At 41.3% G+C, this 24,940-nt stretch overlaps 1 protein-coding gene across 2 annotated transcripts; it reads left to right on the plus strand.

The window, feature by feature from the left end:
* Positions 1-12,935: 12,935 nt before the first annotated feature.
* On the plus strand, positions 12,936-23,134 carry LOC128783552 (inhibitor of apoptosis protein-like). 2 transcript variants are annotated; one of them, XM_053934362.1, is made up of 9 exons: positions 12,936-13,234; positions 14,603-16,656; positions 16,765-16,864; positions 18,094-18,172; positions 18,734-18,782; positions 19,781-20,023; positions 21,178-21,432; positions 21,576-21,617; positions 22,212-23,134. In XM_053934362.1, exons 2-9 carry the CDS (start codon positions 15,783-15,785, stop codon positions 22,403-22,405), a joined length of 1,836 nt encoding a protein of 611 aa, XP_053790337.1. In that variant the 5' UTR covers positions 12,936-13,234; positions 14,603-15,782; the 3' UTR covers positions 22,406-23,134. The 2 variants fall into 2 exon arrangements, with proteins under 2 accessions (XP_053790337.1, XP_053790338.1); XM_053934363.1 differs by lacking the exon at positions 12,936-13,234 and adding an exon at positions 13,314-13,589.
* The last annotated feature ends 1,806 nt before the right edge of the window (positions 23,135-24,940 follow it).

Raw genomic sequence — 24,940 nt, forward strand, 5'->3', positions numbered from 1 at the left:
AGTGCCCAGGAGCAAGTGAGGAGTCGTGTTCTTGTGGCTGCATTTGTGTGCCATCAGCTGAAAGGGTGAACCAGCCCTGGCACCTGGGCCACCAAGCTGAGGCCCCTGGCCTGGTAGCCTGCTCAGGTACCCAGGATGCAGAGGACCTGCTGTGAATTCCCTCCTTACTCTGAAGTGTTAAATGAGTACAACCAACATGTCTGGGTTATAGATAATTTGCAATAATGCCACAATTTGCCAGTCTTCCTACAGATGCTTCGACTATCAAGCAGCCAAGGATTTTAGAGTGCTCAGGCTGAAGACATAAATGCCATGTCTGGTATGGTACAGTGGCAGGTAGGTAGGAGGTGGATTTTCTTCCACCAAACTTCCTTAACATGCAGAATTCTAGTCAGAGTCCTTCTCACTTTCTTTAGGCACATGACGAGTCGTCTGTGGCTGCATTATTTTGGATTCAAGTACTCTGATGTTTTATAAAGAGCTGAGAAATCTACCTGACCTGACTGAGCAGTTCACTTGACCCTCAGAGCTGTGTGAGCAGGACAAAGGAGAAGTACATGAACAGATTAGCAAGAACTACAATTTGTATACTTGGAATCTCTGAAGGGGATTTTTTTCCTCCTTCATTCAAAGCTGAGAGGACCTGAGGCGTCAGCTCAAATGCTTCTATTTTAAGCAGGCAGGCTGTGTGTGATAAGCAAGCGGCAAATGTGCTGTTAAATGTGGAATTTGCAAAAAGGGTGCGTCTAGTATGCCCTGGAGCTGCTGCCAAGGAGAGATCTCCTGGCTACAGCAGTGAGGTCAGGTATCCCAAAGGATACTCACCAGTCACCCGAGTATTACCCTTTTATAGGATGTATTTTGTGAACCTTGCCACTCCTTGTCTCCCGCATCAACTTGAAGATCCCCTCTTGGAAAGGAGCCACCTCTGCCTACTTTCCAACTTGGTGAGAGGGGACACGGGCCAGCGTGGGGGTCCTGCTGCCAGAATGCCCCGTGCTTTCACCTTCTCCCTGGCTTATGTCAGGCAAAGGTAAGTGGCCCATAAAGAGACAGCATGTGCTGTCGTGGAGTAGCACAAAGGGCTCTCCGGGCTGTAGTGCAATCCAAAGAACAGATCCATAACAGATGAGTCACAGGGCACAGAGCTGGCCAAAGCTTTCGGCAGAAGTGTGCCAGTAAAGCACATAGAATATAGGTGGGAGGGTGAGAGCACTTTTACTTAATTCAACAAACTATCTTATCTGGTGCCAGGGGAAAGCAGTTCTTACGTAGCTACAGCTGCTACATGTCTTCATATATCTGCTGTGAACAGCATTAAAAGCTGTCCAAGGCCACACACCCACAACAATTACTGTCCAAAAGCCCACAGAACAATAAGGTGTAAGAAACACTTTGAAACACTACATTAAGCAGGGTTTTTTTCCTGTGATTTAAGGAACCCACTCATTTACCTACCAGGGCACTGATTTCAAGGGAGAAACAAAACTGGCAGAAAACACTGATAAGTGTCTGAGCAATATCTGAGCTATTTCTGAGACAACTGAAATTCTGAATTTAAAATTATAGATCGTGTTTGTTTTTTATTGTGGTCATATTTACTACAGATATTATGTTTGTATTTGCAAATCTAATGTTTTCTGGGAAGACTTTCCAGACTCTGGGATCACATGCAGTGTAGCAGAAATGCCTAGTTTGGTGAAGGGACGTGTGAGAATTTCCTGAGAAATTTGTCAATAAGAAGAACAGCACGGGTGAGGTTGGGACACTGCTCAGGGCTCTTGCTCCGAGGTGAGACTACTGCCTGCCAGGACACCCATGCGTACAGTCTCAAAAATGAACTTTTTTTCTCTTATTTGTCCACCTGGTGGTGCTAAAACACCACCAGCCCCCTTTTGGCATTTCCTCACCGCCTGTGTCAGGCAGTGTCTGTGCCATGTTCAAGTCACTGCTTTAAAAAGACACCTCTGCAAATCCGAGGGTCAGGAAACCAAATTAGCTCCCTGGGCCTCTGTTTTGTACTCGTTGCTACATTTCCAATGGAGCAGAGATAAGACTTGTCATGCCTAATTACACAGGATGGGATGAGCAAATCCATTATCTTTTTCTCTATTGTTGATCAAAATTTAATTAATTTGGGATTCTGTGTTAATTTTAGAGAAAGTGAATAAAGCAAGGTCACTAGTTTTCAGAAAGAGTTGACAAAGAAGAATTGACTCTACTAGGCAAAATTACGGGGGAATTTTTTTTCTTTTTCTGTTAACCAACTGATAAAAAAAAAAAAAATTGAAAATCCCCAAAGTTTAGTCTTTGATACCCAGTTCTCTTCAGGTTCAATTTCTTTTAAACTAACGTATAGTTGAGCTGAATCAGCATTCAGCAGAGAGCCCACTGTGTAGAGTGGCACACTATGAGAAGGATTGACATTTGAACTGCCAGGAATGTTTCCTAGCCCTAATTTTCAGAGTCAACTCTCAGAAAATGGCAAGTGGCCGAGTATGACTGAAGGAGAGGATTCTCTGAAGTTAAAGTCATTGAGGAAAAACCTTTTTAGCATGTGATGTGACTGTAGAAGGTGGGCTTAGATTGGATATTAGGAAGAAATTCTTCCCTGTTGAGTGTGGTGAGACACTGAAACAGGTTGCCCAGAAAAGTTGTGGATGACCCATCCCTGGAAGTGTTCAAAGCTGGGTTAGTGGTTGTTTGAGCAACCTGGTCCAGTGAAAGGTGTCCTTCCCCATGGCAGCAGGGCTGAAACTAAATAATCTTTAAGATCTCTTCCAGCCTAAGCCTTTCTATAATTCTATGAATTCATGTGACAGAACTGTATAGAAAAGTGCAATAATACCTCTAAACTCTGGTAGGATGAAAAAAGGCCATGCATACTCAGCACTTAGCACACGGGTGGTTAAGTCCTTGCAGACAATGCTGTACTTTGTTTTTCCTCTTTATATGATTTTTTACCACATTAACTTCCTGTGACCAGAAGCAGCCTTGGAGGTTCATTGCCTAAATCATAGCCTATGACCTGCTGATTTGCATTAACCAAATTCTGTGTGAAGAGCCCAAGAACCACCTCCTGCTCCAGGAATGTGGCCACGTGGCAAGACATGGTCTGCCCTGGTTGTCCTTTGAACTGGATACCACACTGATACACGTGGGTAACACTGAGTCAGTGTCGGTGTCTGTGCTCTGCCCACACTGGATCTTTTCCAGTTCCCAGGCTGCCCAGGAAACACAGATTTTACCTGAAACTTGGCTTCTCCTGTGCTGCAAGTCAACAAGGTCCTGTAAATTCTCTTTGAGGGACAGAGACAGCTGTTTGCAGCTCCCTTTTGGGGCACAGATGGGGAAGCATGGTCTTGTGGACTCAGCAATGACTGGGTGCAGGAGATGATGGGGAATGTCAAGGGGGAGGTAAGATAGTCTGGCTGTGTTGCTTCCCTCTCTTCACAACAGCCTTCCATTGAGGTGTGTGGTCTGTAGCACTTAGGATGACTGTAGCTAGCCCAAGGAACCTCAAGGATGGACTTTGCCTGCTGCATACACTTCTGCTGGAACAGCAGATGTTCACCATAGAAACACTCCAGCCCTGCAGCAGTGATGTGCATCTCTCCTCTGAGTCCTTGGCTCCATGGACTGGAGAATTCCAAATTCAGTCCATGAACTCTCACATCCCTTCAGACTCAAAGAAAATTCCCACAAATTTTGAGGTTAACGCTGTCAAATATCCTGCCCTCTAGGAAGTTCATTTCCCAGAAACCAATCTGAAATCTCACTGAGGATTCCACTGAAGCCTCTTTGGCAATAAAATACCACTGACATGCCGCATGATAGATCATACTCTGGAAAACACAGTCCTTGGTGGGAGCAGCCAGAAAATTTTTACTATCTTGATTACTTGTTTGTGAAATTTGGCCCCATGCCACACTTTGTAAGTATGTCAAAAGTTTTTATGTGCCCAAACCTACCTGTGGACTGCTCAGCTTTCCAAAATTTTGATGTGTGAAATGCACTGCTGCGCTCTTTTGCAGGACCACCCTCCCGATGAGCTGTTCATTCCTATGCCCCTCTCTTCCCTCTGGCTGCCCCAACAGCAGTCACCTCCTGCATTTCATTTTACCTGCTGAACATACAGAATGAGGATGAGATGGCTGAACTGCTGCAATGTGAAATGCAGCTGCCATAGCTGGTGAGTACGTGGATCTTCATGTTCAGATGTGGCAGTGGGGACAGTGCCCTTACTGCAGGCCAACCCATGAGAAGGTGCTTGCTGCTCAGAAAAGGCTTTTTGAGACCAGTGCATGTGGCTATCCAGCCTAGGCCTCCTGGGCTGGTGTTATATGAGCTGAGGTCTGCCAAAGGACACCTACAGATAGTGTCCTCCTAGGAATATGTTGCTATAGCTCATTATATGTAATTGCACCAGTAAAACAATGACCCTTTCCTGATTAGCTTCTAAAAAAACCACTCAAAAACAGTGCTTTTAAAAAGAAACAAAAAAATCCTAACTCTTCTTCTGATCTCAAGCCTCAAATGGAAGAATTTTAGTTTTGTTTTTCTGCAGTTTTTAATCAAATTCTGTCCCTGATGGAACAAAAGTGAAAAATTAACAGAAACAAAAAGAAAAAAGTATCTGAAGAGCTGCTGTGTTTACTCATAATTTCCTGCTATAGAATTTCTTGTATTTTCTGTTATTCCTAGAAATGGCAGCAGACCACAGGTCTGGTTCGTGAGAACAACTGTTGGGTTCCTGCCTTTGCTACATAAACCATGCACTAAAAAACATTTATATCTGGAACAACCATTTACTTATCATTTTCCCTTGTCCTCTGACTTTAGTTATGTTTGCATCCTAATGATGTTACAAAAATGCAAGACCTTGGAACAACCTCCCTAGTGCCTTAACACTCTCACCTCCTTAGCAATCAACAGAAAGAAAAATGCACTTTGGGGTGATGCATGTAATCCATTTGAAATGTCCATTTTAGGATTTAATACAAAAGCACAGCCTAAAAACATGTTCTTCTTCTCATTCAACTATAAAGACTGACCAGCTCAGATATAAATATCTATTCTATAGCCCTTACAGATTTTACTAGATGATTCTCTCTTGGCAGTTGCATCATTGTAACCTTTGTCCCTCTCTTTCCTGACATTCAGATTCTGCACTCTTTTTTGGTGTTTCATGAGAGTTTTGTTGGTCAGCAGCTCTTTTTGTTTCTGGAGCTGCTGTGGCATGCCTGCCTTCTCTAGCTCACTGCAGTGCCTGCTATAGTGTTATGTTACAGAAGACAAACACACATCACTTTGCAGACACTTGTCTTTTGTTCAACTATTTATTGAACAGAAGAAATTGGTTTACAATGAATTTTTTTCCTTATTTTTGTCTATGAAAAACCCGTAGTCTTTCCCTCTGAGGCTGGGCAAGTACACTGTAATGTGGGAGGCCTGACAACATGCAAACAATGCAGCTGACAACTTGTCAGCTGAAGAATGCTTGTGTGTAATAACTAAAGGGACAAAACAACATTTGACAAACAGGATATTGTATAAATGTGCTCATTTGCTGTGTGCAGGAGATTAGCATTGGGTAGAGAGCATTGGACTGGAGGGGGAAAGAGATTTGAAAGGACAGAAACAAAAGAATAGCACTCACAATAACAAAGTACATGTATTCCAGTCTACCAAGTCTTGGCCCACAGGTCTACATGTCTGGATGCAGGATTCATTAGCTTCGTATGTATAAGCACTGTTTCACTTTAAAACACATACATTTTTAAATTACTCCACAGGAGCCAGCGGAAGGGAAATCACTGTGGTAACACTGAAGTATGCTGCATCTTTTATAGCCATTGTTCCGTATTGAGAAAGTTGCGTATTGAGAAATGAAGCCTCAGAAGCTGTAACCTCATGAACTGCCCAGGCATGAATACCGCTATTGTTTCCAAATAAGAAAAACAGAATCACAAAACCCAGAAACTCCTACAGTCCTGTGCCAATGCCAAACTTTTGTATATACTTTCAAAGGAAGATAACCTGCTTAATTTTGGAAATGTTCTCACAGTAGCTTGTTTTGTGCGTATAACTGTGTGGCCAAGTGAAAGAGACAGTGTTCTGGAGACCAACAGTATATGTTTGACAAAGTCCAGACACAAACCATGTTCCTAGTTAGATATACATTCAAAACTCTATTAGGAAGAGCTTTGAGACAGGATAAAAGGTAGTTTTCTTTAAAATCAAACTAAGGAAGTCATAAGGAAGTGGCAAGAGGCCAGTATCAAGCCTCAAAACACTGGTACTTTATTCAGACCCTTGCATTTGTACTTCCCAATGTGCAGGTGGTGCTAGAAATCATGCCGTGTGCCTAAGGCTTCAACACATTTGATATTGAGAGTTCTTCCGTGCCAGCCCTTAGATGGTAATTTAATCTCCACTATTCCAGAGCCTGAAGGAAGCACAGCACCTTGTGTCTCAGAAATGGTGGTCTAGTATGTTTTAAATATGTACTTTATTCTCATGCTGTACAAGCACATTTTATCAGGTTTTTTCTTTTTGTTCAAAAAATGTTCTTATTGTCTGGTGTTTTAGGAATGGGGTGCTTTGTTTCTTGAGTCTTGCACAACAGAAGGATGGGAGGATCTTACCTCTGCCCTTTTCACATTCTTTGATCTCAGGTGATCTTTAGGACAGTGCTCTTTTCTCTGCTGAAATAACTCAGCAGAGAAACAAAGGACCCTTTGCTTCCCCAAGGCTACTGTATCCTCTGTCTCAGCAGCACTGTGGGGTAATGAACACAGCATCTAACTCCTGTTTCCCCAGCCAGCTATGCTCACTGCCACTCTGGATTCACAAATGTTTCAATTTGCATGCAAACTTCTTTTTCCCCAAACAAAAATCTTTGTTCATAAGGACTGGAGTGACCTTTTTGATTATCACAATTAGTAACATTGACCTTCAGATAATAGGCCCAGATTATTGTACTAAAGGCTGAGATGGTTTTCATTACACAAAGAGATTAGCTGATACCAGGGATGTCTGGTACTGGCTGGTACTGGGATAGACGGATTTTAGGTCAGTGCAGCCACTGGTTGATGCTAAATTACGTCCTGTCAGTATACTCTTTGTTTTCTGAGTCTGAGGTGATCCTTCTGAATACAGAGCAATTTTTCTAGCTAGTCCACTAAAAAACACCAAGTGAGTATTCAGCATGACATCTCGTGTCATTTTAGCCTGATTTTGGCATCTCACTTATGCAATCTTTTTTTTTTTTTTTCTTTTTCTTTTTTTTTTTTTTTCTTTTTTTTTTTTTTGGTCTAAGAAAGTATCTGTCTGTCCACTCCACCCCAATAACTTTTCAATTCTTTGAACAATTTAACAGCAAATCTGTCAAAATTTGACAGCACATTCCAGCTTTTAGAAACCCAGTCTTCTAACCTTGTCATAAATAGCCATTTACATTCACTCAATTGGCACTCATTCCTCACCTGAATCCCCTCCCTGTTACATGTATCCATGTAAAACAATATGTAAGTTAATCAATTTGTAGCTACTAGCCAAAAAAATGCTAGCTTAACCCCTTATCAAAGATGCATCACTTTTTGTTTTCACTATGTTTTACTCTAATATATTCTCATGAAAATATTACAATTTAATGTCTGAAAGAAACTTTTTAGTAGTGCATACATTACTTTTAATTTCTTTATTCCTGTAAGTACTAAGAAGTGAAAGTGAAAGCATTTTCAGTACAACTATGATTCCTCTTATTTCTCTTCTCTTCTTAAAAACCATAGTACTGTGCAGTAGAATACAAAAATGGAAAGCTCAGCTTCTCTCAGGCTGCAGTTTTAGTACCATTTGGCAGCAGGATTAACCTAAGCAGCCCCCACTCCTGTCATTTAACCCTGTGTCTGCTACAACTGCTTGTGCCATTGTTGTTCACAGAGAGCTGATTTATGGCTTGTTCAGTTTGCACACAGGGGCTTGGGTTTTTTTGGTTTTGCTGTAAATCATAAAACAGTTCCCCATAAGGTGCATTGGGAACTCAGGCAGGCACAGAGATCAGATTTCTTGTTTTGCTTACAGAATTAGGGCCTTATTTTACGTGTTGCAACGGAAGGCTTAAACTCCTCTTTGTATGTGGAAATTAGTGTGCTCCCATGTGCTTATGTGCCATTTGAAAAGGTGATGTAGATACTTCGGGAAACTTCATCTTGTATCTGTAAACTCTGAATGGATGATTTGACTTCTGAGATCTTTGGCCTTTGAAAATCTTTGAACTCTTTGTCAAGGCAATCACCCATTGTCTAGGTAAAGTGTGATGGAATCATATTTAGCATGATTTACAAATCACTTGTATCTTCCTGAATGTAGCAGCAGTCCTGGTAGACAACCTCCAGTATAATCCTCAGGAAATTAAACAGTTCCACATTTGACTCTCTTTCAGTTGAAGGAATATTGACATTAAAAAAAATCCCCAAAAACATGAATAACAACAGCTGGTTCAACTAAAGCAAATTAAACACCTTGGGAAGGTTTTAAAATCTGCAGAGAGATAATTAGGATTAAATGAGGGAAATGAGATCTAGAGAAACTTTCTTACTCTGACAGCAGAAAGTAACTTGGAGTCAAAGCAGACAACCTGCTGTTTAGAAAGACAACTCCTTTGGAAAAACCCAGGAATGTGGGGCTCTGAATTGACACAATTTGAAGTATTTTTATTTCCCTGATATATAAGTGGTCCTCTTTCCACCTGATTGTGGTTTGTTTCAGTCAAGTCATCTCTGCTTTGGCAGTCTTCACGTTTCTATCTGCTGCTGAATGTAAGTTTGTTTTACCACCAGGAGAACAAAATGGTCTTCCTAGAAGCAGACAATAAAACTTTGAAAAGTGAGCAGATTCTCCAACCTAAAAAGAGAAATGAACACATTTACCAAGATCTTCTTACAACTCATTCTGATTATTTTTTATCTTCCAAGTAAATATTAATGAGAGTTTCTGACTGATTTAAAAGCCTCAACTTATTCAGTGTGGCTTTGATATGTTCTTGAGACTACTTATGGCTTATGGGAGAATTTATCTGTGCACTAAATGTGGGAAAGCCCACAACTGATTTAGGTAAACCTAAACTTTTGTACTCATGATCCTTTGCGTAGGAGGATGTGAAAAAGAAAACTCTTGTCTGTGTGCAAAGGGAATGGAAACTTTTCAGACTCTGAATGTACTGACCTTCAGAAAGGGAGCAGCAAGATGTTTTTTTTTTTTCCTTGAACATTTAGAGTTATCACAATGAGTCATGGATGCCCTAAATATCTAGATATTATATTTGTCCCTTGTGACTTTTTTTTCTATATGCCCAAATGCAATTTAAAAAGTTTGATTTAAAAAAAGAAAAAAAGTAATCATTATTGCTGGTGTAGATGTAGGAGCCCTTGTCACTGAAACTATGGGAAAAAACAGAAACTCTACAGTAACCTCTTTTCAGTGTTAGAGAATCAAGGCACTACTTTATTCTGGCCAGGATGTGCAACAGAAATTATTTCATTGATACATGCCCAGGTTGTGTAGTGAAAATCATTCACATGGTTCTTTACCAGACTTCTCACATATTTATATATAAAAACCACAAAAAAATTCATGTTCATTGGTCTTAAATGACACAACTCTTAGTATTTGATCTCCTGGTTATTGGTCCTTTGCCTTTGATGCTAATCTGGTTCTCATTCTTTGGTTCTCTTATCGATCTGTTCCCAGACTAGGTATCTCCGGCTACACCAGCAAGTAACATTCCTTAATGTTCTCTTATCTCCTGTGCATCTTCTGGCTACTCACAGTCTGTGGATGTTAAGCTCATCAGGCCTCTCCTGATGAAGACAGGTTTTGAAGAGAAACTTCAATTCCCCTCCCCCTGGGCAAAGGTGAACAAACCTGTGACTAAAGTTAAAAAAAAAATAATTAAAAGTTTCTGTGTTTAGTCAAAATGAAGTGGGCAGTTGCACCCACATAGATTATCATAACATAGTTTATATGATCTCATGTTTACAGGATGTTAAAGCTACTCTGCTCTTGGGACTTGGCTTCATTTGTAAATTGAATAGATAATGCAACTTTATCTACAGTTGGTATTTTTTGCCTCAAGTCGGCTTTTCCAAAGTTTTCCTTAATATATATATTTTTTTTTTTCTTATTTCTCTCATCATTATCTTCCCCTTATGTCCTGAAGGAGTTGCAGAATTCCTTCTGAAGTTTTTTGTGGAACCCTAATCACCATGTTAGGTCAGTTTATAAGAGGAAACCTACTCCTTACTGCTGGAATGGAGGTTCATGCTTGCAGTGAAGCCAACACTACGGAGTTCAGAATAAGCAGATCATGTCCCATGGTGGCATTTGATACCTCTGGAAAGCTGAAAAATGTGGGCACTACCCAGTGATAACTGGTTTTATTTTTTAATACAGGTTTTACAGGGGGTTTTAGATTTTTGGGAGAGTGGATATAGGAGTCAGTAGCAATGGAAGGGCAAATAACAGTGTGTGTTTTCTCCATCTCTCCTCTTAATAGATGTTTAGAGATGTGTTACAGAGGCACTATTAAAGCCAGATATTTAATGTTGTGGAAGATGGTAAACTGGAGAATGCATCAGAGAAAGATGACAGCATGGGGAGACTGACATTCAGCAGGACTTTGAGAGAAGACTTCTGGACTCACAGTTGCATCAGGTACTTCAAGGGCTGGCTGTGCTACTTGGTGTGATAATGCACTCACGCTGCCAGGTCACTGCCACTGCCTTCCACCTCCAGAAATTTGCTCTCTCACCTTTGCTACTTCAGTCAACACTGCCATGAGGTTTATTTTCATAAACCCTGGTAATGTGGCAGCAGCACTTTTATTAGCACTTTGACCTCTGCTGTTTCCTTTGGTTGAGGACAGCTTTATCTGAATGCTGCCTTTTTCCCTCCTCTCCAGAGCTAAGAGTCTGCAAAGCCAAGGGTCTTGTTTCACCCATCCACTCACTGGTTTTCAGGTCAAGACCGTGATCTTGGAAGGTTGCTGCAGTTGGTGAAAGGGCTGGAATAAGGAACAGCCCTAGTGATAGGCCACAGCCTAAGAACCAAAGCCAAAGCCCAAATTTAGCTTGGGTAGGGCTTAAGCACCACTGCTGTCCTCTCACTTTGCCTCTGGAGAGTTACCCTGGCCCCAGGCTGAAGCCAGATGATAATGCACTGTTTCTCAGGAATTTTAGTCCTGAGAAGAAGCTTTAGTTACATTCTTACTTCATATCCTTTACGTAAAGGACAATCCATCATTGCAGCTAAGTAGGGGAAGTTCCCTCTTAACTTCTTTCTCTGGAAAGTGAAGGAATTACTGGGAATGGGGGGCTGCTACTATACTGAATGAGGCAAAGCAAGCAGAAACTGCCTGACAGCTCAGGGCAGCTGCACCTCTTTTTCTCCTATCATAAGCCTGCTTTTTATTTTATCCCCCTCCCTTCCTCCATTACGACATGAGGCTGCCAAGCACAAAGGGAGAGTCTGAAACTGCTCGCCTCGAGGCCTGGGAGGGGAGGAAATAACAGTTTCTATTGCCAGATTAGCAGGAGGCCAAGGGTACAGAGGGGGCAAGGGCAGATAGTGGCTGGGTGTGGAGTGGCATAAGGGAGGGACGGAGGAAGGGAGGGGAGTTAAGGAGGAGCACTGGGTTAACTTGTTTTGGGAGGATGTACAGTAAAACGTCAAGAATCTGTTATAATAGATCAGTATAACTTCATCTGGGGAGTCCTGCTTGAAGTTCCGAAACTGGGGATAATCAGTCAAAGTAAATCTTTAAGCACTTGCAGTTAAAGCCACAGCTTTAACTCCTTGTGTGACACTGAACAGCTCCTTGTGTGACACTGAACAGTTCCCGACGTCACACAAAACCACACCTCAGCAATCTTCACATAAGGTGTTTGAAGAGCTGGCTCCATTTTTGAACCTTCTCTTCCCGGTGTCAGCAGCTTCCTTAAAACAAAATATCAGGAAACTGACAACCATTTTAAACTTTAAAAGGAAGTTTTTAACTTTCTTTTTTTTTTTTTTTTTTTTTTTTTTTTTTTTTTGCAACTGCTGCAAAGAAACGTTTTTCTGTCTATCATTATGTGATAAGTAGTGTTACAGTAGAAGCCGTGCTGTACTAGATGTCGCTGCCACCGTTCAAATTTGACAGTACTGTTATATATGATAAATGTCATCACATATAGCAGGAATTTTGGAAGAGTTTTAGAAAATATATGAATGAGTTTCTTGCGAACTCATCTTACTGGAACTCTGATACAGAGAATTACCCAACAGTGTCATAATGCTGTTACACTTCCTTGTTTTAACTCTTCAGTTCTCAGTTGTGTAAACACCCTACTACCAATCTGTCATCACAAAACGGGGCTTTTTAAAATCTCTTATCTGCTGTTTGTTCATAGGAAATCCCAGACCATGACTCTGCTGGGACATTTTGAGCTTTTGGTCAGCGTTCTGGCAGGTGCTGTGGAAGTTTTTCAGATATCGATATGCAGCGATACCGTCTTAAACCCCTCCAGTGGAAATTTACGCTCTTCCTCATTATCTTCCCCAGTGCTTTCAAGTGACCAAAGTCTTTCACCGGTCATGTTGTTTCCTCTCTTGAAAGCAGCAGAGTTGCCTATATTAGGAAATGCGGCCGAGCCAACTGTGATGTAGGCTGGTGTCAGGGAGCAAGGGTGAAACCGTGGGGTTTGCGGCAAGCCCGGCCCTCGCCGCAGGCCCGGGGAGCGGTGCTGCGTGTGCGGCCCGTGCCGGCACCGACGGGCCCGCTGTCCCAGCACGGGCCAGAACGGGCTCCGCGGGCCCGGGCCTCCGACAGCGGCGCTGCCCCTCCGGCCGCTCCCCTTCCCGGCTGCTCGCCAGCGACCTGGAAATTCCCGCACACTCGGGTTTCCCCGGCCCGAAGAAAAGGGCGTAGGAAAGTCCCCGCTGACGGCAGCGCGGCCCTCCCCCACCGAGCTTGGCGGAAGGCTGGGCGCACCGCCGCACGACGGCGCTCGCGAGGGAAAGGACGGCGCTGTGCCCGGCCCGGCAGTCGCCCGAAGCTGCCGGGCGAGCCGGGCCAGCGTTTCACAGGCGGGGCGAAGACGGCGGGGCTGGCTCCTTTCCCCCCGCCCCCTGCCAGGCACCGTATATAGGCTGGGCCTTGTTGGGGCCCGCTGCGGGGGTCCGCTTGGAGGCCGTGAGTACGGGGCACGGAGAGGGGGGGTGTGCTGTGGGGTGGACTGGGCCGCGGCCCTGCCGGGAGGGCGCGGCTGTGGGGGGTGCCTGTGCCCTGGGCCTGTGCCCGATCTGGCGTCGCCGGCGGGGGCTGAAGGAGCTGTGGGGTCCCCGGGCTGTGGCCTCCGGCGCTGGATGGGAGCGCGGCTGCCCCGCTGGAACCTGCTCGGGGAGCGGGGCTGGGGCCCGCTGGAGGAGAGGGAGCGGAGAGCGAGGCCCGGAGGAACCGCGGGGGGACGTGGAACGTGCGGCTGTTGCTGCCGGGGGTTGGGGCTGCGCTCAGGCCCCGCCGTGCCGGGTCTGGTGCTCAGGATCTGGTACCTTAGCGCAGGGGGCTGTTTCTGCAGTGCTGTGTCATCATGACCGAGTCTTTCCTGGAAAAACTGTTTGAAAACAGATCGGCCAGACTACTAATTATCTAATTTTATATTTATTCATAGCTACATATATAAAAACCCTTTGAACTTTGTGTTTGCCCTTACTTGAATTTTTGGGGAAGTTCAGTTTTGCCGATGTCCTTGCTTCAGATATAATTGGATTTACCTAAATAAGAAAATCCAGTAAATAAGAAAATCCACTGACTCTTTATGTCAGTGTTCTAAAACTGTGTCTTCATTGTTTGGGAATCTGCAAGCTTAAACCAATTTAAATGGATGCAACTTCTTTAGTACAGGATCTTACCTTTAGTTATACAGCTTGTGATTAAGTAGCCTGATTAATCTGTCTGGCAAAAAATTCTGCTTGTGGGTTAAACAGTTTTGCATATGTGTCAATAACAGGGAAATGAAGTGTGTGTAATCACTCCATATCACAGTGTGTGAAGTTGACTCCCTGGAACTTTAGCTGACATTTGACAGGCAGACGAACTTGGGGCTGTTCAGCCTGGAGAAGAGAAGGTTGCATGGAGACCTCATAGCAACCTGCCAGTGTCTGCCGGGGGACTCTTCGTCAGGAACTGTAGTGACAAGATACACAGTAATGGGTACAAACTGAAAGAGAGGAAGTAGATGTTATATATTAGGAAGGAATTCTTTACTGTGAGAGTGGCGAGACACTGGAACAGGTTGCCCAGAGAGGTTGTGGACATCCCAATAAGTGGCAATGTTCACAGCCAGATTGGATGTGGCTGTGAGCAGCCTGGTCTACTAGAAGTTGTCCCTGCCCATGGCAAGGAGGTTGGGACTAGATGATCTTTAAGGTCTCTCCCAACCCTTAAGAGTCTATAATTGCTAAAAGCTTGTGCTGTTTCAATTAGTGTAATTGCTGTTTGCATAGACATTGCATGCACCTCATCTTGTGTATTTTAAGACACTCTTTTTCTTCCTTACAGGTTTTGTTCTGCCACAAAAGATACTTACAATTTCTCCTTGAGGACAGTCAGTGCCAATATGGAGGCGTAGGCACCTTAGAAGGGACTTCAGTCTTACCTCTGGGAGGTAGTTCTGTGCAGAAATAAAGAAACTAAGGCATCAAATACTTTTTTTTAATCTGAGAGTTTTGTTTGCTTCTGTATGCCATAAACATGGCATACAGGAAAAACTTAATTCAACAGTGTAAAGCATCAGAATGTCTCAACACAAGGCAATTAATTTATGTTAAATTTGATAACTCTGTTCTTGTAACTAAGGCACCAGGTTAAAACTGAAGTGCTCTGTTAATTTGGTGCTGAGTTGTAGACAAACCTATCCCAGGTTTGTTAATAAAGAGAGTTCATCCTTTTCTGAGACAGTGTATAGGATTTGTTTCTCTAGTAGCTGAATATTCTATACATGCGAAGTTGAGTGTAAACTAACTTCTTTAGTCTTAAAAACTTATTACAACAATATGCAGAACTTGAGAGGTGTTTTTTTTTGGAGTTCAGTAGTAGCAAATGTATTAAGGTCAGTTTAGTACCATCAGTTTAGGATCTCTGTTTTTTGTGTGCCCTTTGAACTTGATAAACCCTTCTTTTCAGCCTCCTAGTGAGGTTTTGCAAACTAAAATTTTTGTGTGTGTATAAGCTACATGTTTATCAGCTGTTTAGGGTGAAATCTTGTCCTTAAAATCTAACATATGTTTTGGATAAGAACAATATTATTTTAGTTGCCCCCCAATTTAGTTTCTTTATTGACAAAGGATTTTGATAAACCCATTTGTGGTTTTCCTTGTTTGATCCGACCTCCACTAGCCTGACAAATTGTTACTGCTCTCCCAGATATACAGAACAAGTAAAGCATGTGATGGTTATGTGATTTAATGGAAATTGCTTTTCAACATGCTTTCTTCAATTGTTAAAATGGGATGGGGAAGCTTTTGCACTGAAAGCAGTTGCTAAACTAAGGTACAAGAACTTGCCAAATGTTTATAGGTTGTTAAATCATGAGGTCAGTTCTATTCGTATGCACATTTGAAGTTACACTTTAAAAGTATTTATTGCTTTTGTACAGACAGGGGTTGTTCCAAATTGCCTTTAATGCACACAACTACCTCCCAGAGGAAGACTTGTCCCATTTTTCCCAAAATAGTCCATTATGAACATAGTGGAAGATAGCCCTTTCTTGGCTAGCATCATGAGGCAGAGTGCTCTGTGTGAGGAACTGAAGTATGACCTGTCCTGTGAACTCTACAGAATGTCAACGTTCTCTGCCTTCCCCATGAACACGCCGGTGTCAGAGCGCAGCCTTGCCCGGGCTGGGTTTTATTACACAGGTGTGCAAGATAAAGTTAAGTGCTTCAGTTGTGGCTTAACATTGGATAACTGGCAGCCAGGAGATAATGCTATGGAAAAACATAAGCAGCTGTATCCTCGCTGCAGTTTTGTTCAAAGAATGCTTTCAGTTAACAACGTTGGACTGTCGTCTCGTTCTGCCTTTTCACCCTCAATTGCAAACAGTCTCCCACCATCTCTACATTCCATAGCACTTTCTCCAAGTTTAGAACAGGTTGGATATTTCAGTGGCTCATTTTCCAGTTTTCCTCAAGACCCAGTAACTACTAGGGCAGTTGAAGACCTTCCATTCTTGAGCCCTAAGCTTCACAATCATTCTATGAGGACAGAAGATGCTAGGCTACGCACCTTTCAGTCATGGCCACTGACGTTTCTCTCACCCACTGATCTGGCAAAGGCTGGACTTTATTACCTGGGGACAGCAGACAAAGTTGCTTGTTTTACCTGTGGTGGTCAGCTGTGTAATTGGGAACCAAAAGATAATGCTGTGTCAGAGCATCGGAGACACTATCCCAACTGCCCTTTTGTGGAAAACCTTATCAGAGACCAGCAGAGTTTCAATGTTTCAAATGTGAGCATGCAAACCCATGAAGCACGTGTTAAAACATTTGTAAATTGGCCAACCAGAATTCCAGTTCAGCCTGAGCAGCTTGCAGATGCTGGCTTTTACTATGTAGGTAAGAAACCCAAACTTCTCCAGTTTTATTCATACTGCTCTGTCAGCATTTACTTAGAAGTAAGTTGTGTCAAGGTTTGCTAGATATTTTGCCTTGTTTTTTTTTAAGGTCGCAATGATGATGTGAAGTGTTTTTGCTGTGATGGTGGGTTAAGGTGCTGGGAATCTGGAGATGATCCATGGATTGAGCATGCAAAGTGGTTTCCAAGGTAACTTGCAAAATCTTCATCATAATTTGTTCATATTCCTAAATGTTTTAATTTTGGCAACTATTTACTGCACTTACTAGTTTTGTTTAACTTTATTCGATACACAGATTCACTCTTTTATTTGGATGTATTGCATGTATGTCTAAAAGCTTTGAAGTCTGTAGGTGGGTGTAATTAAAACATTTCTTCATTAACGGTGGCATATAATGCTTTCCCCTTCATTACTAAAAGCTGTCTGCATACCCAGCTCACTAACAGCAAGTGAGACTGCATTGTTAATGAGCATACTTTTCTGTGTAGGAGAAGCAGTCAGTAAGTCAGTGCCCTCCTCCCTGATCGAGGGGAGCAAAGGCTGCTGAGAAATGAAGTAGAAGGAATGTTTAACTCATTGGTTCTGGTTTTGTGCTCGTGCTGAATGGTCTTGAACCAGTTTTTCTGGTTGTGCAGTTTACTTTCCTACATGTGGAAGGGCTTGTGAAGATTTCAGTGGCTCTTTAGTATGTCTCTACTGGAAAAAGAACAGAAATAACTTTTAGATGTCACCTATAATTATAATGGCAATTTCATACCTAATTGTTATCTATGCCCATGGAAATCACCACCTCCATTACAGAAATAGCTGCATTTAATTTCAGGAAAGCTAATAATAGTTCTTCGCATTGTAGATCTCCAGCTAGGCTTTCATGGGCAATTTATCAGCTACTGCTGGACTATATGATGTATGTAGGACTAAATGACAGTCTTGTTTCTTACTGTGTTAAGCCTGTCAGTAAATGTACGTAAGAGATAAACCTGTGTTAGTGAAGCAGATCTGGCTATGATAATGGTGTTATATTTTGTTAAATTCTTTCTTCGGAATGATTTGAGTAGGAGATAAGAATGGTGAGATGCAAGATAGAAACAGTTTATCACTGCACTTTGTAGTGATTCTGACACAGTATCGTTTCTCATGACATGCCATTTTGATTACAAGTGGTAGCAGAATGTAAAGCTGCTGCATTTATATACATAAGCCTACTGACAGCTGGATGTAATGGAAAAGCTTTATCTAAGTGTCACCGGACACTAGGCTGCACCAAACTTCCAATTAAGAGTATTTTTTCTCTTCTGAAAGAAGAGAAAAATATTTAACTTACACTGGGTTTAAACCTGTCCGTTCTTCTATGGGTTTTTTTTTTCCCTTTGGCAGGTAGAAAGTATGATTTGATGCACTTTTGTCAATGTTTCAGGTGTGAGTATCTGCTTCGTGTAAAAGGAAGAGAGTTTGTAGATCAAATTCAGGCCAGATTCCCCCATCTCCTTGAACAGGTAAACTTTTACTGTCCTGTAACTTTGCTTTTTCCCTTGTTGAACAGTGCTATATTCTTTTTTTGAGTTCATTCTTCTGTCTCATTTCTGTGCATGTTTCTCCTGGGATTCTAATATCATAAATGCTCTTCATGAGCACATGAAAGAAACTAGTGCTGAACCATGGCTAGTCTTGGACTAGTAGAGTTTAACCTCTGCAGATTACTTTTGGAGAGTCCTATGAGGCAGTGAGCTCCTTTGTGTTAGCAGAGGGAAGTTCTGATTATACACTGAGTAGTGCAGATCAGTAATTATTATTTCAGAAATCAGGCATGGACAATGTGAATTATTTCTATTCGTAATTCTTATTGCAAGAGTAACCAGACTTCACTTCAGGGTAGTGGTCAGCACTAGCTTTGTGTTGATTATACAGTTGCACAGATTTGCAGACTTGTGTAACTGCAGGTGGAATATTTAATGGGTAGGAAGCTTAGCAGGATTGGTGACAAACAATATGTTAGAAAGGTACAAGGAAGGAAGAGCAGTAGTTCAATACTAACATAGTTCTCTTGTGTTCTATAGCTCTTGTCAACCTCTGATCCACCTGTAGATGAAAACCTTGATCCACCAAGTATGTATATTAAAGCATATTTTTAAACTCCCTCAGCATTTTGCAAACTTAATGATTGCTAAGTGAGTTAGTTAGCTTTGGATAGCAAATTCTTAGATTTATTTCCTAAAAGTTTAATAATTCTGATGTTGTGTTGGCAAGTTCCAAGGAAACACCTCTAAGAGATCTTGCTTTTCATGTTCCTTATTTTCATACTAGCGGCTCATATTAAAATTTTTGGGTTTGCACATTTGCTGGTTTTGTTGGTTTTTTTTTTTTTTTTTTTTTTTTTTTTTTTTTTTTTTTTTTTTTTTTTTTGTTTCAGGGTTGGGTTAAGCAAAGCAAGTGTTGAGCTTGGTGGGACAGTTGCTAGAGGGTGTCATGACTATGCAGTTATGCAATTCCATCTCTAGGCACGTAACTAGGTAAATGCTCTGAGCTGAGCAGCAGCAGTTGAGGAAGAAGGTGGGACAAGCTGATACAGTGAAGTCTTTCTAGGCTGGACTCTACTTATGGTGGAAAAACCCACTCACCTTCTGGGAGTGTATGCTGTCCTAGTCACTGCTGACTGAGGACAATGACACAGAATCCCATGTACCTAGTGTTTACTAAATTAAATGCAGATTACTGAATAAGAGTTGGAATAGAGCAATTGTTTGTACTATAAACTCTGACTTCCCTCCCCAACCCCTGGCACACCTCCAGGCCATTTTTCAAAGCTGAAGTTGGAAATAACTAAGTATAAAAAAAGCTGCTAGGACACAATGGAATTCTCAGTGGTTTCTCTGGATTAACATAGGTTTTAAAGAAGGCCTGACATAGATTCATGTTTATCTTGGATTCAATCCATGACTGACTGGCTTCCATTTTTAAAACTACTTAAAAAAAATTCTCTTTAAACAGTTGAAACTTTTTACTGCTCAGTGTTGATGTGTGTAATGTTGATGTGTCTGACTTTCTAAGGTTGTATGGATATTTTGTTCTTTATATTTTACACGAGGATTTCCCTTTTTCATTAGTTATTCGTTTTGAACCTGGAGAGAGCCATTCAGAAGATGCAATCATGATGAACACACCTGTGGTTAAAGCTGCCTTGGAGATGGGATTCAGTAGAAGGCTAATAAAGCAAACAGTGCAAAGTAAAATCTTGGCCACTGGAGAAAACTACAAGACTGTTAATGATCTTGTGTCTGATCTGCTCACGGCTGAAGATGAGAAGATTGAAGAAGAGAAAGAAAAGCAGTTGGAAGAAGTGGCATCAGGTAGGCATCAGAAATAAATAAAAGTGAAATCTGAAGCAGTTAGTAATATGTATAGTTTTTGTATTTGTTTTTGTGCACTAAGTGATTTAGTTTAATTACTGCTAGGATCAGCTTTTCTAAAAGCGTTGTCAGGATATCTGTATGGAACCAGCAGCCTGAGAATTGTTTCACTCCCTTTTAGGAAAATGGTTCATAACAGAGGCCAAGGGTTCAGAATCATCTCTTCTTTCCAAAGCCTTTTTTTTTTTTTTTCATTTGTGTGCCTTTATATTGCTGTCAATTAAACACTTGGTACACTACTATTTTTTATCCAAATCTGCCTGCTCTTTAAGCTGCTTGAATCGGTAAGCCACCATATCTACCTCCTAAGGATAGGCCACAAACTTCTACAAATTCAGATTCTGTAAGATGGCCAAAGATCTGCTTTTCTGTCTGACTCAGCCCATGTATGTCAGCAATTTGTTAATTTGATGTCTCTTTTAACATTCCCTGTTGCTTCAATGCCATGTAAGTTTTGAACTCTGAAGAAATCCTTCTGATTTTGTGTTTGTGAAGCATAATGAAACTTCTCAATTATAAATGGAATTAAGGATGCTTCCTTCCTAGTTGTATTTCTCTCAAAAAAACATAGATGGATTCAGCATTATAATCCTACTGGAAATTTTCTTGTTCCTGTTTGTGGTAGAGTATTAAAATAGTCTGCAGAGTCTGGTTGTGCTGTACTTCTGGTTTTCTTGTATATAATCTTCATAGAAGAGCTTTCTTTTATTTACAGCCTAGCACTGACAAAAGTTAACCTCTGGCACATCAATGAGTTAGCGTTGGTGTTAGTTTTTTCTTTTCAGTTGCCCAGAGAGTGTAAATCTCACTTATATGGAGTTACGTGAGATCCTCTTTGATCATTTAACCTAGACATGGGAGCAGGAAATTTCCTTGCTGAACAGGCTTTGGCTCAGAAGCTGCTTGTTTGTGGTTTCCTTAAGTCTGTTTGTTGCGTGAATACCACTAAAACTTGCTGAGTGTTTTATTAATGATGTGTAATAAGCAAACATTGCAAGTAGAGTTTAAAGAATGAATCAATTATTGCTAAACAGAAGTGCAACTCGGAGTAGTGTATTCCTAATTCTCTTATCTAATTCCCCCTTACGTTCCAGATGATTTGTACTTGATCCAGAAGAATCGAATGGCTTTATTCCAACGTTTAACATGTGTACTCCCAATCCTCGGCAGTTTACTGTCAGCTAAAGTGATAACAGAACTTGAGCATGATGTTATTAAGCAGAAGACTCAGATACCATTGCAGGCAAGGGAACTGATAGATACAATTTTAGTGAAAGGAAATGAAGCAGCCAGCATCTTCAGGAACTGTCTGCAAGATTGTGACCCTGTGCTCTACAAGGATTTATTTGGTATGTCTCTCTGGTTTCCTTTTGTTTTTAAAGGATATCTTTTTATAGAAGTCTACCAGTGTTCTCACAACAGTCTAAAGAAAAAGAAACAAACAGATGCTGTTTGAACATAGATGATAAGGAGTTTTTTTCTTTTATTCTAGTGGAGAAGACCATCAAGTATGTTCCCACAGAAGATGTTTCAGGTACCTTAAATTCTACCTTCTTATCTTAAAGACTGTTGTAGAGCAAACAACTAACATAAAAAATAAAATTACTGTGGTTAAAAAATGGGTTTGGTGCTTTACCCTCTCTCTAATTCTGCTTTAGTAAAAAGACTGAAAAAGTTAACCAAAAGTTAAGTGCTTGTGCATACTTGCAATTAAGTCTATCAGCTCTAAGCTGTATCCTGTGCCTTGCTCATACTTTTGCACACCACCAGATGTAGAGCTTTCTGGAGCTCAACAATTCAAGAAGCACATGCTGGAATTGATCCTGATACAAGCATTCAGGCATTTGGGAAAGACTGGATAATGAATAGTTGGTTAGCATTTCAGAAGAAGTATCATCTCTGCTTTTCCAGAGTGGGAATAGGTGTCCTGAGATCTAGCTTGACCAACAGGTGTGTAGAGAAAGACTTGTGAGACATGAGATTGAGTTTGCTCTGGTCCTGCAGTTTAATCTGTTAATAGACGGCAGAAAAGTGTACAAGCTGGATATAGCCCACTTCCACCAGTCAGGCTGTGTTTGTGTTTCTGATATCCAACTGGCTGACAAAAATTTATCTTATTTTTTTCCAGGTTTACCTATGGAAGAACAATTAAGAAGATTGCAAGAGGAAAGAACATGTAAAGTTTGCATGGACAAAGAAGTTTCTATTGTTTTTATTCCATGTGGTCACTTAGTGGTGTGCAAAGAATGTGCACCATCCCTTAGGAAATGCCCTATTTGTAGGGGGACAATAAAAGGTACAGTCCGGACATTTCTTTCATAAAGAAGGAGATTTGCAAAATTTCTTTGTTCTGCCATCCCCCAGCTGCTGAAGCTTAACACAGCAGTATCTTAATGGAAAACTGTAGTACAGGAAGAGGATTAATCATCTACCTAACAGAGTTCTGTGATAGTAAAGTGTATCCTCATTATAATGTGTGTATGATTATGTATAGAAGGCCTTTGGTGCCAAAGATTTTCTGTTCATAAAACTAACTCAATATTAGGGTGAGGTTTTTGTGGCATTCCTTTCTGAGTAGGGAAAGTAGTTTCAGTAGTATCACTTCTATTCAGAGAGGTTTTTGGTTAAGTTCCTAAAATGGAGCTTGGCATAATTCTTATGAGTTTCCTCCATGTGGATGTGAGGTAATATACTAAAATCGCTGTTATTAATAGTTAATGTTAATTAACTTCAGCTACTTCTGGTTTAGCTTTCTTCTCGACTTAAGGAGAAAAGAGGCTAACTGTTGCAGGAACAGCAGGACTTCTAAAACTTTTTCATGTCTTGATACTTGTGTAATGTATATTGCTAATAGTTTTTATGAAGACTGAATTAAAATATTTCTATTTCTCAAACTTGGGCTTGTTTACTTTGTTGCCGTTGTTGGCTTTTTTCTGTAGACTGCAGTGATTAGAATGCTGTCTTTTCCTGACAAAAGTTTGGGGTTGTTCACCTGCAAAAGTACAATAAAACTTCATTGCATTTGTCTTCCTTTCATTTTTGAACAGGGAAGTGAACTTCTCTGCTGTTTGGTGATTTCCTCTTTATTTAAAAACAAACAGTAGCCCCCCACAACCCCAACAGCATCTGATACTTCCTTCTGAATTGATTTTTCAAATGACAGAAATCCTGTTCCTTGTGACCCTAAAGAGGAGGCAGAGGGTAGCTATACAGTCTGTGCTAGGGATTAAATGTAAAAGCTACTTTTCTGTGTTGGAACTTTATAGGGATTGTGCAGTTAAATAATAGGATTTCCCAGGCACCTCTGAAGTCTTGGATTCTGTTTTGTAAGCTGATATTTTGGGAACTCCTATTCCCTTAGTGGTTGACTCATTACCTTTTTCAGCTTTGTATCCCTAGACTTGCATGATGGATACCTCCAAAGAGAGGTGTTCATAGGTGGGTTGCAAGGATTTCATGTCAGTCACTGGAAGAATACTACCAGGTTAATGGCAACAGGTCATGCAGTGGTGGAGTCAGTTTGTCTGGCTCTCATTTAAAGTCAGTCATCTTCAGTCCACAGTTGCCCACACTTAGAGCCTGAGTGTGGATAACACAGTCTTCAGTCCAGACCTGGATTCTTTACCTGTAGGTTAGCTTGCTGTAGTTCTTTCAAATGCAGACTTTTGTTCAACTTTATTACATGTACATATTGTACATTTATTTTTACTACTAAAAATGTAAATGTTTCAAACCTAGCATGTATTTTTAAACAGCTTTGATTCATGTGCTTTTCCTTTCCTGGTTTTGAAATGCCTCTAAAAGCACTTTTGTCTTGTGTAACAACTTAAGAAGTTTTCACAACCTTTGACAACTTTTTAAGAAAGAAAGCTCAGGACTTGAAATTTCATTAATTTATTCCAGGTGAGAAATTAGTAATATTAGAACCAAGTGTACTTTCTACAGATTAAGATGAACCTGCAGGGGGAGCTGGGGAGGTCAGGCTCACCTGAAGAATGTGGAGGTTCTAGCAGGTACACCTTGTTTCTGAGCAGAGGACAGGAAAAAACATACTAGCAGGCAGACTTTTTAAGCAATGCATTTTTCTTTAGAACTGTGTGGGGTGAGAGTTTTTCAGATATCTCCCTCAGGTCCTGCAACATACCAGTCAGCTCATCACTGAATGTTTTGAATATCCCTTCAAAGAGCAGCTTCAAACAGCACTGGCCCTCTGCACTAGGCACCTGAATTGCTTTGAGAAGTGGAAGAACTTGATCTAGAAACTAGTGGATAAAACTTTGTGACCTAGTTTTGGCAGGAAGGCTGATGTAGGTTATGACTCTCTGCTACGCCCTGCTATAATGACTGGGTGCCTTGATTAATAATGCTGTGCATGTGAGCACTTATGCTCTTATGACTGTTCCAAGAAAGCTTTAATCAGGCTTGTCAGTAGGACATTGCAAATAACTCTAGCAAAAGGTTAAACCATGGGTAACAGTCTAGTGTTTCACTGGGAGAGGGTGAAGTGACTTCTGTCACTTGTGAACCAGCTGACTATGATCACACTTCATTCTGTATCAACTTCCTTCTTTGTTGATGCTCTTCATTTTCCAGAGCTCTGACTGGGTTAAACAATAAACAGGCCTCTACCCCCAGCACCCTGTGCAGCTCTGCTGACTGAGTAGTTCAACTTCTTGGACATCAGTGTTTCAGCCCCATGGCTTGTCATGAGGTGACAGCATGTTTGCAAGGCTCCTAGAGGGTGTGGAGGATGTGAACTTCAGGATCGTTGGAGTTTACGTGGTCAGTCTTGCTGTGGGATGTAGATAGAAGGGGTATTGCATACATCCTGTGTCTGGAGCACAACAGTATTCCCAA

This window comes from Vidua chalybeata, chromosome 2, assembly GCF_026979565.1.
Source record: "Vidua chalybeata isolate OUT-0048 chromosome 2, bVidCha1 merged haplotype, whole genome shotgun sequence".
Taxonomy (NCBI): domain Eukaryota; kingdom Metazoa; phylum Chordata; class Aves; order Passeriformes; family Viduidae; genus Vidua; species Vidua chalybeata.

Coding starts and splice junctions, on each gene's coding strand:
- LOC128783552 (XM_053934362.1), top strand. CDS start 15,783: ATGAACATAGTGGAAGATAGCCCTTTCTTGGCTAGCATCATGAGGCAG. Junction 16,865..18,093: donor CATGCAAAGTGGTTTCCAAG/GTAACTTGCAAA, acceptor TCAATGTTTCAG/GTGTGAGTATCTGCTTCGTG. Junction 21,433..21,575: donor GCTCTACAAGGATTTATTTG/GTATGTCTCTCT, acceptor CTTTTATTCTAG/TGGAGAAGACCATCAAGTAT.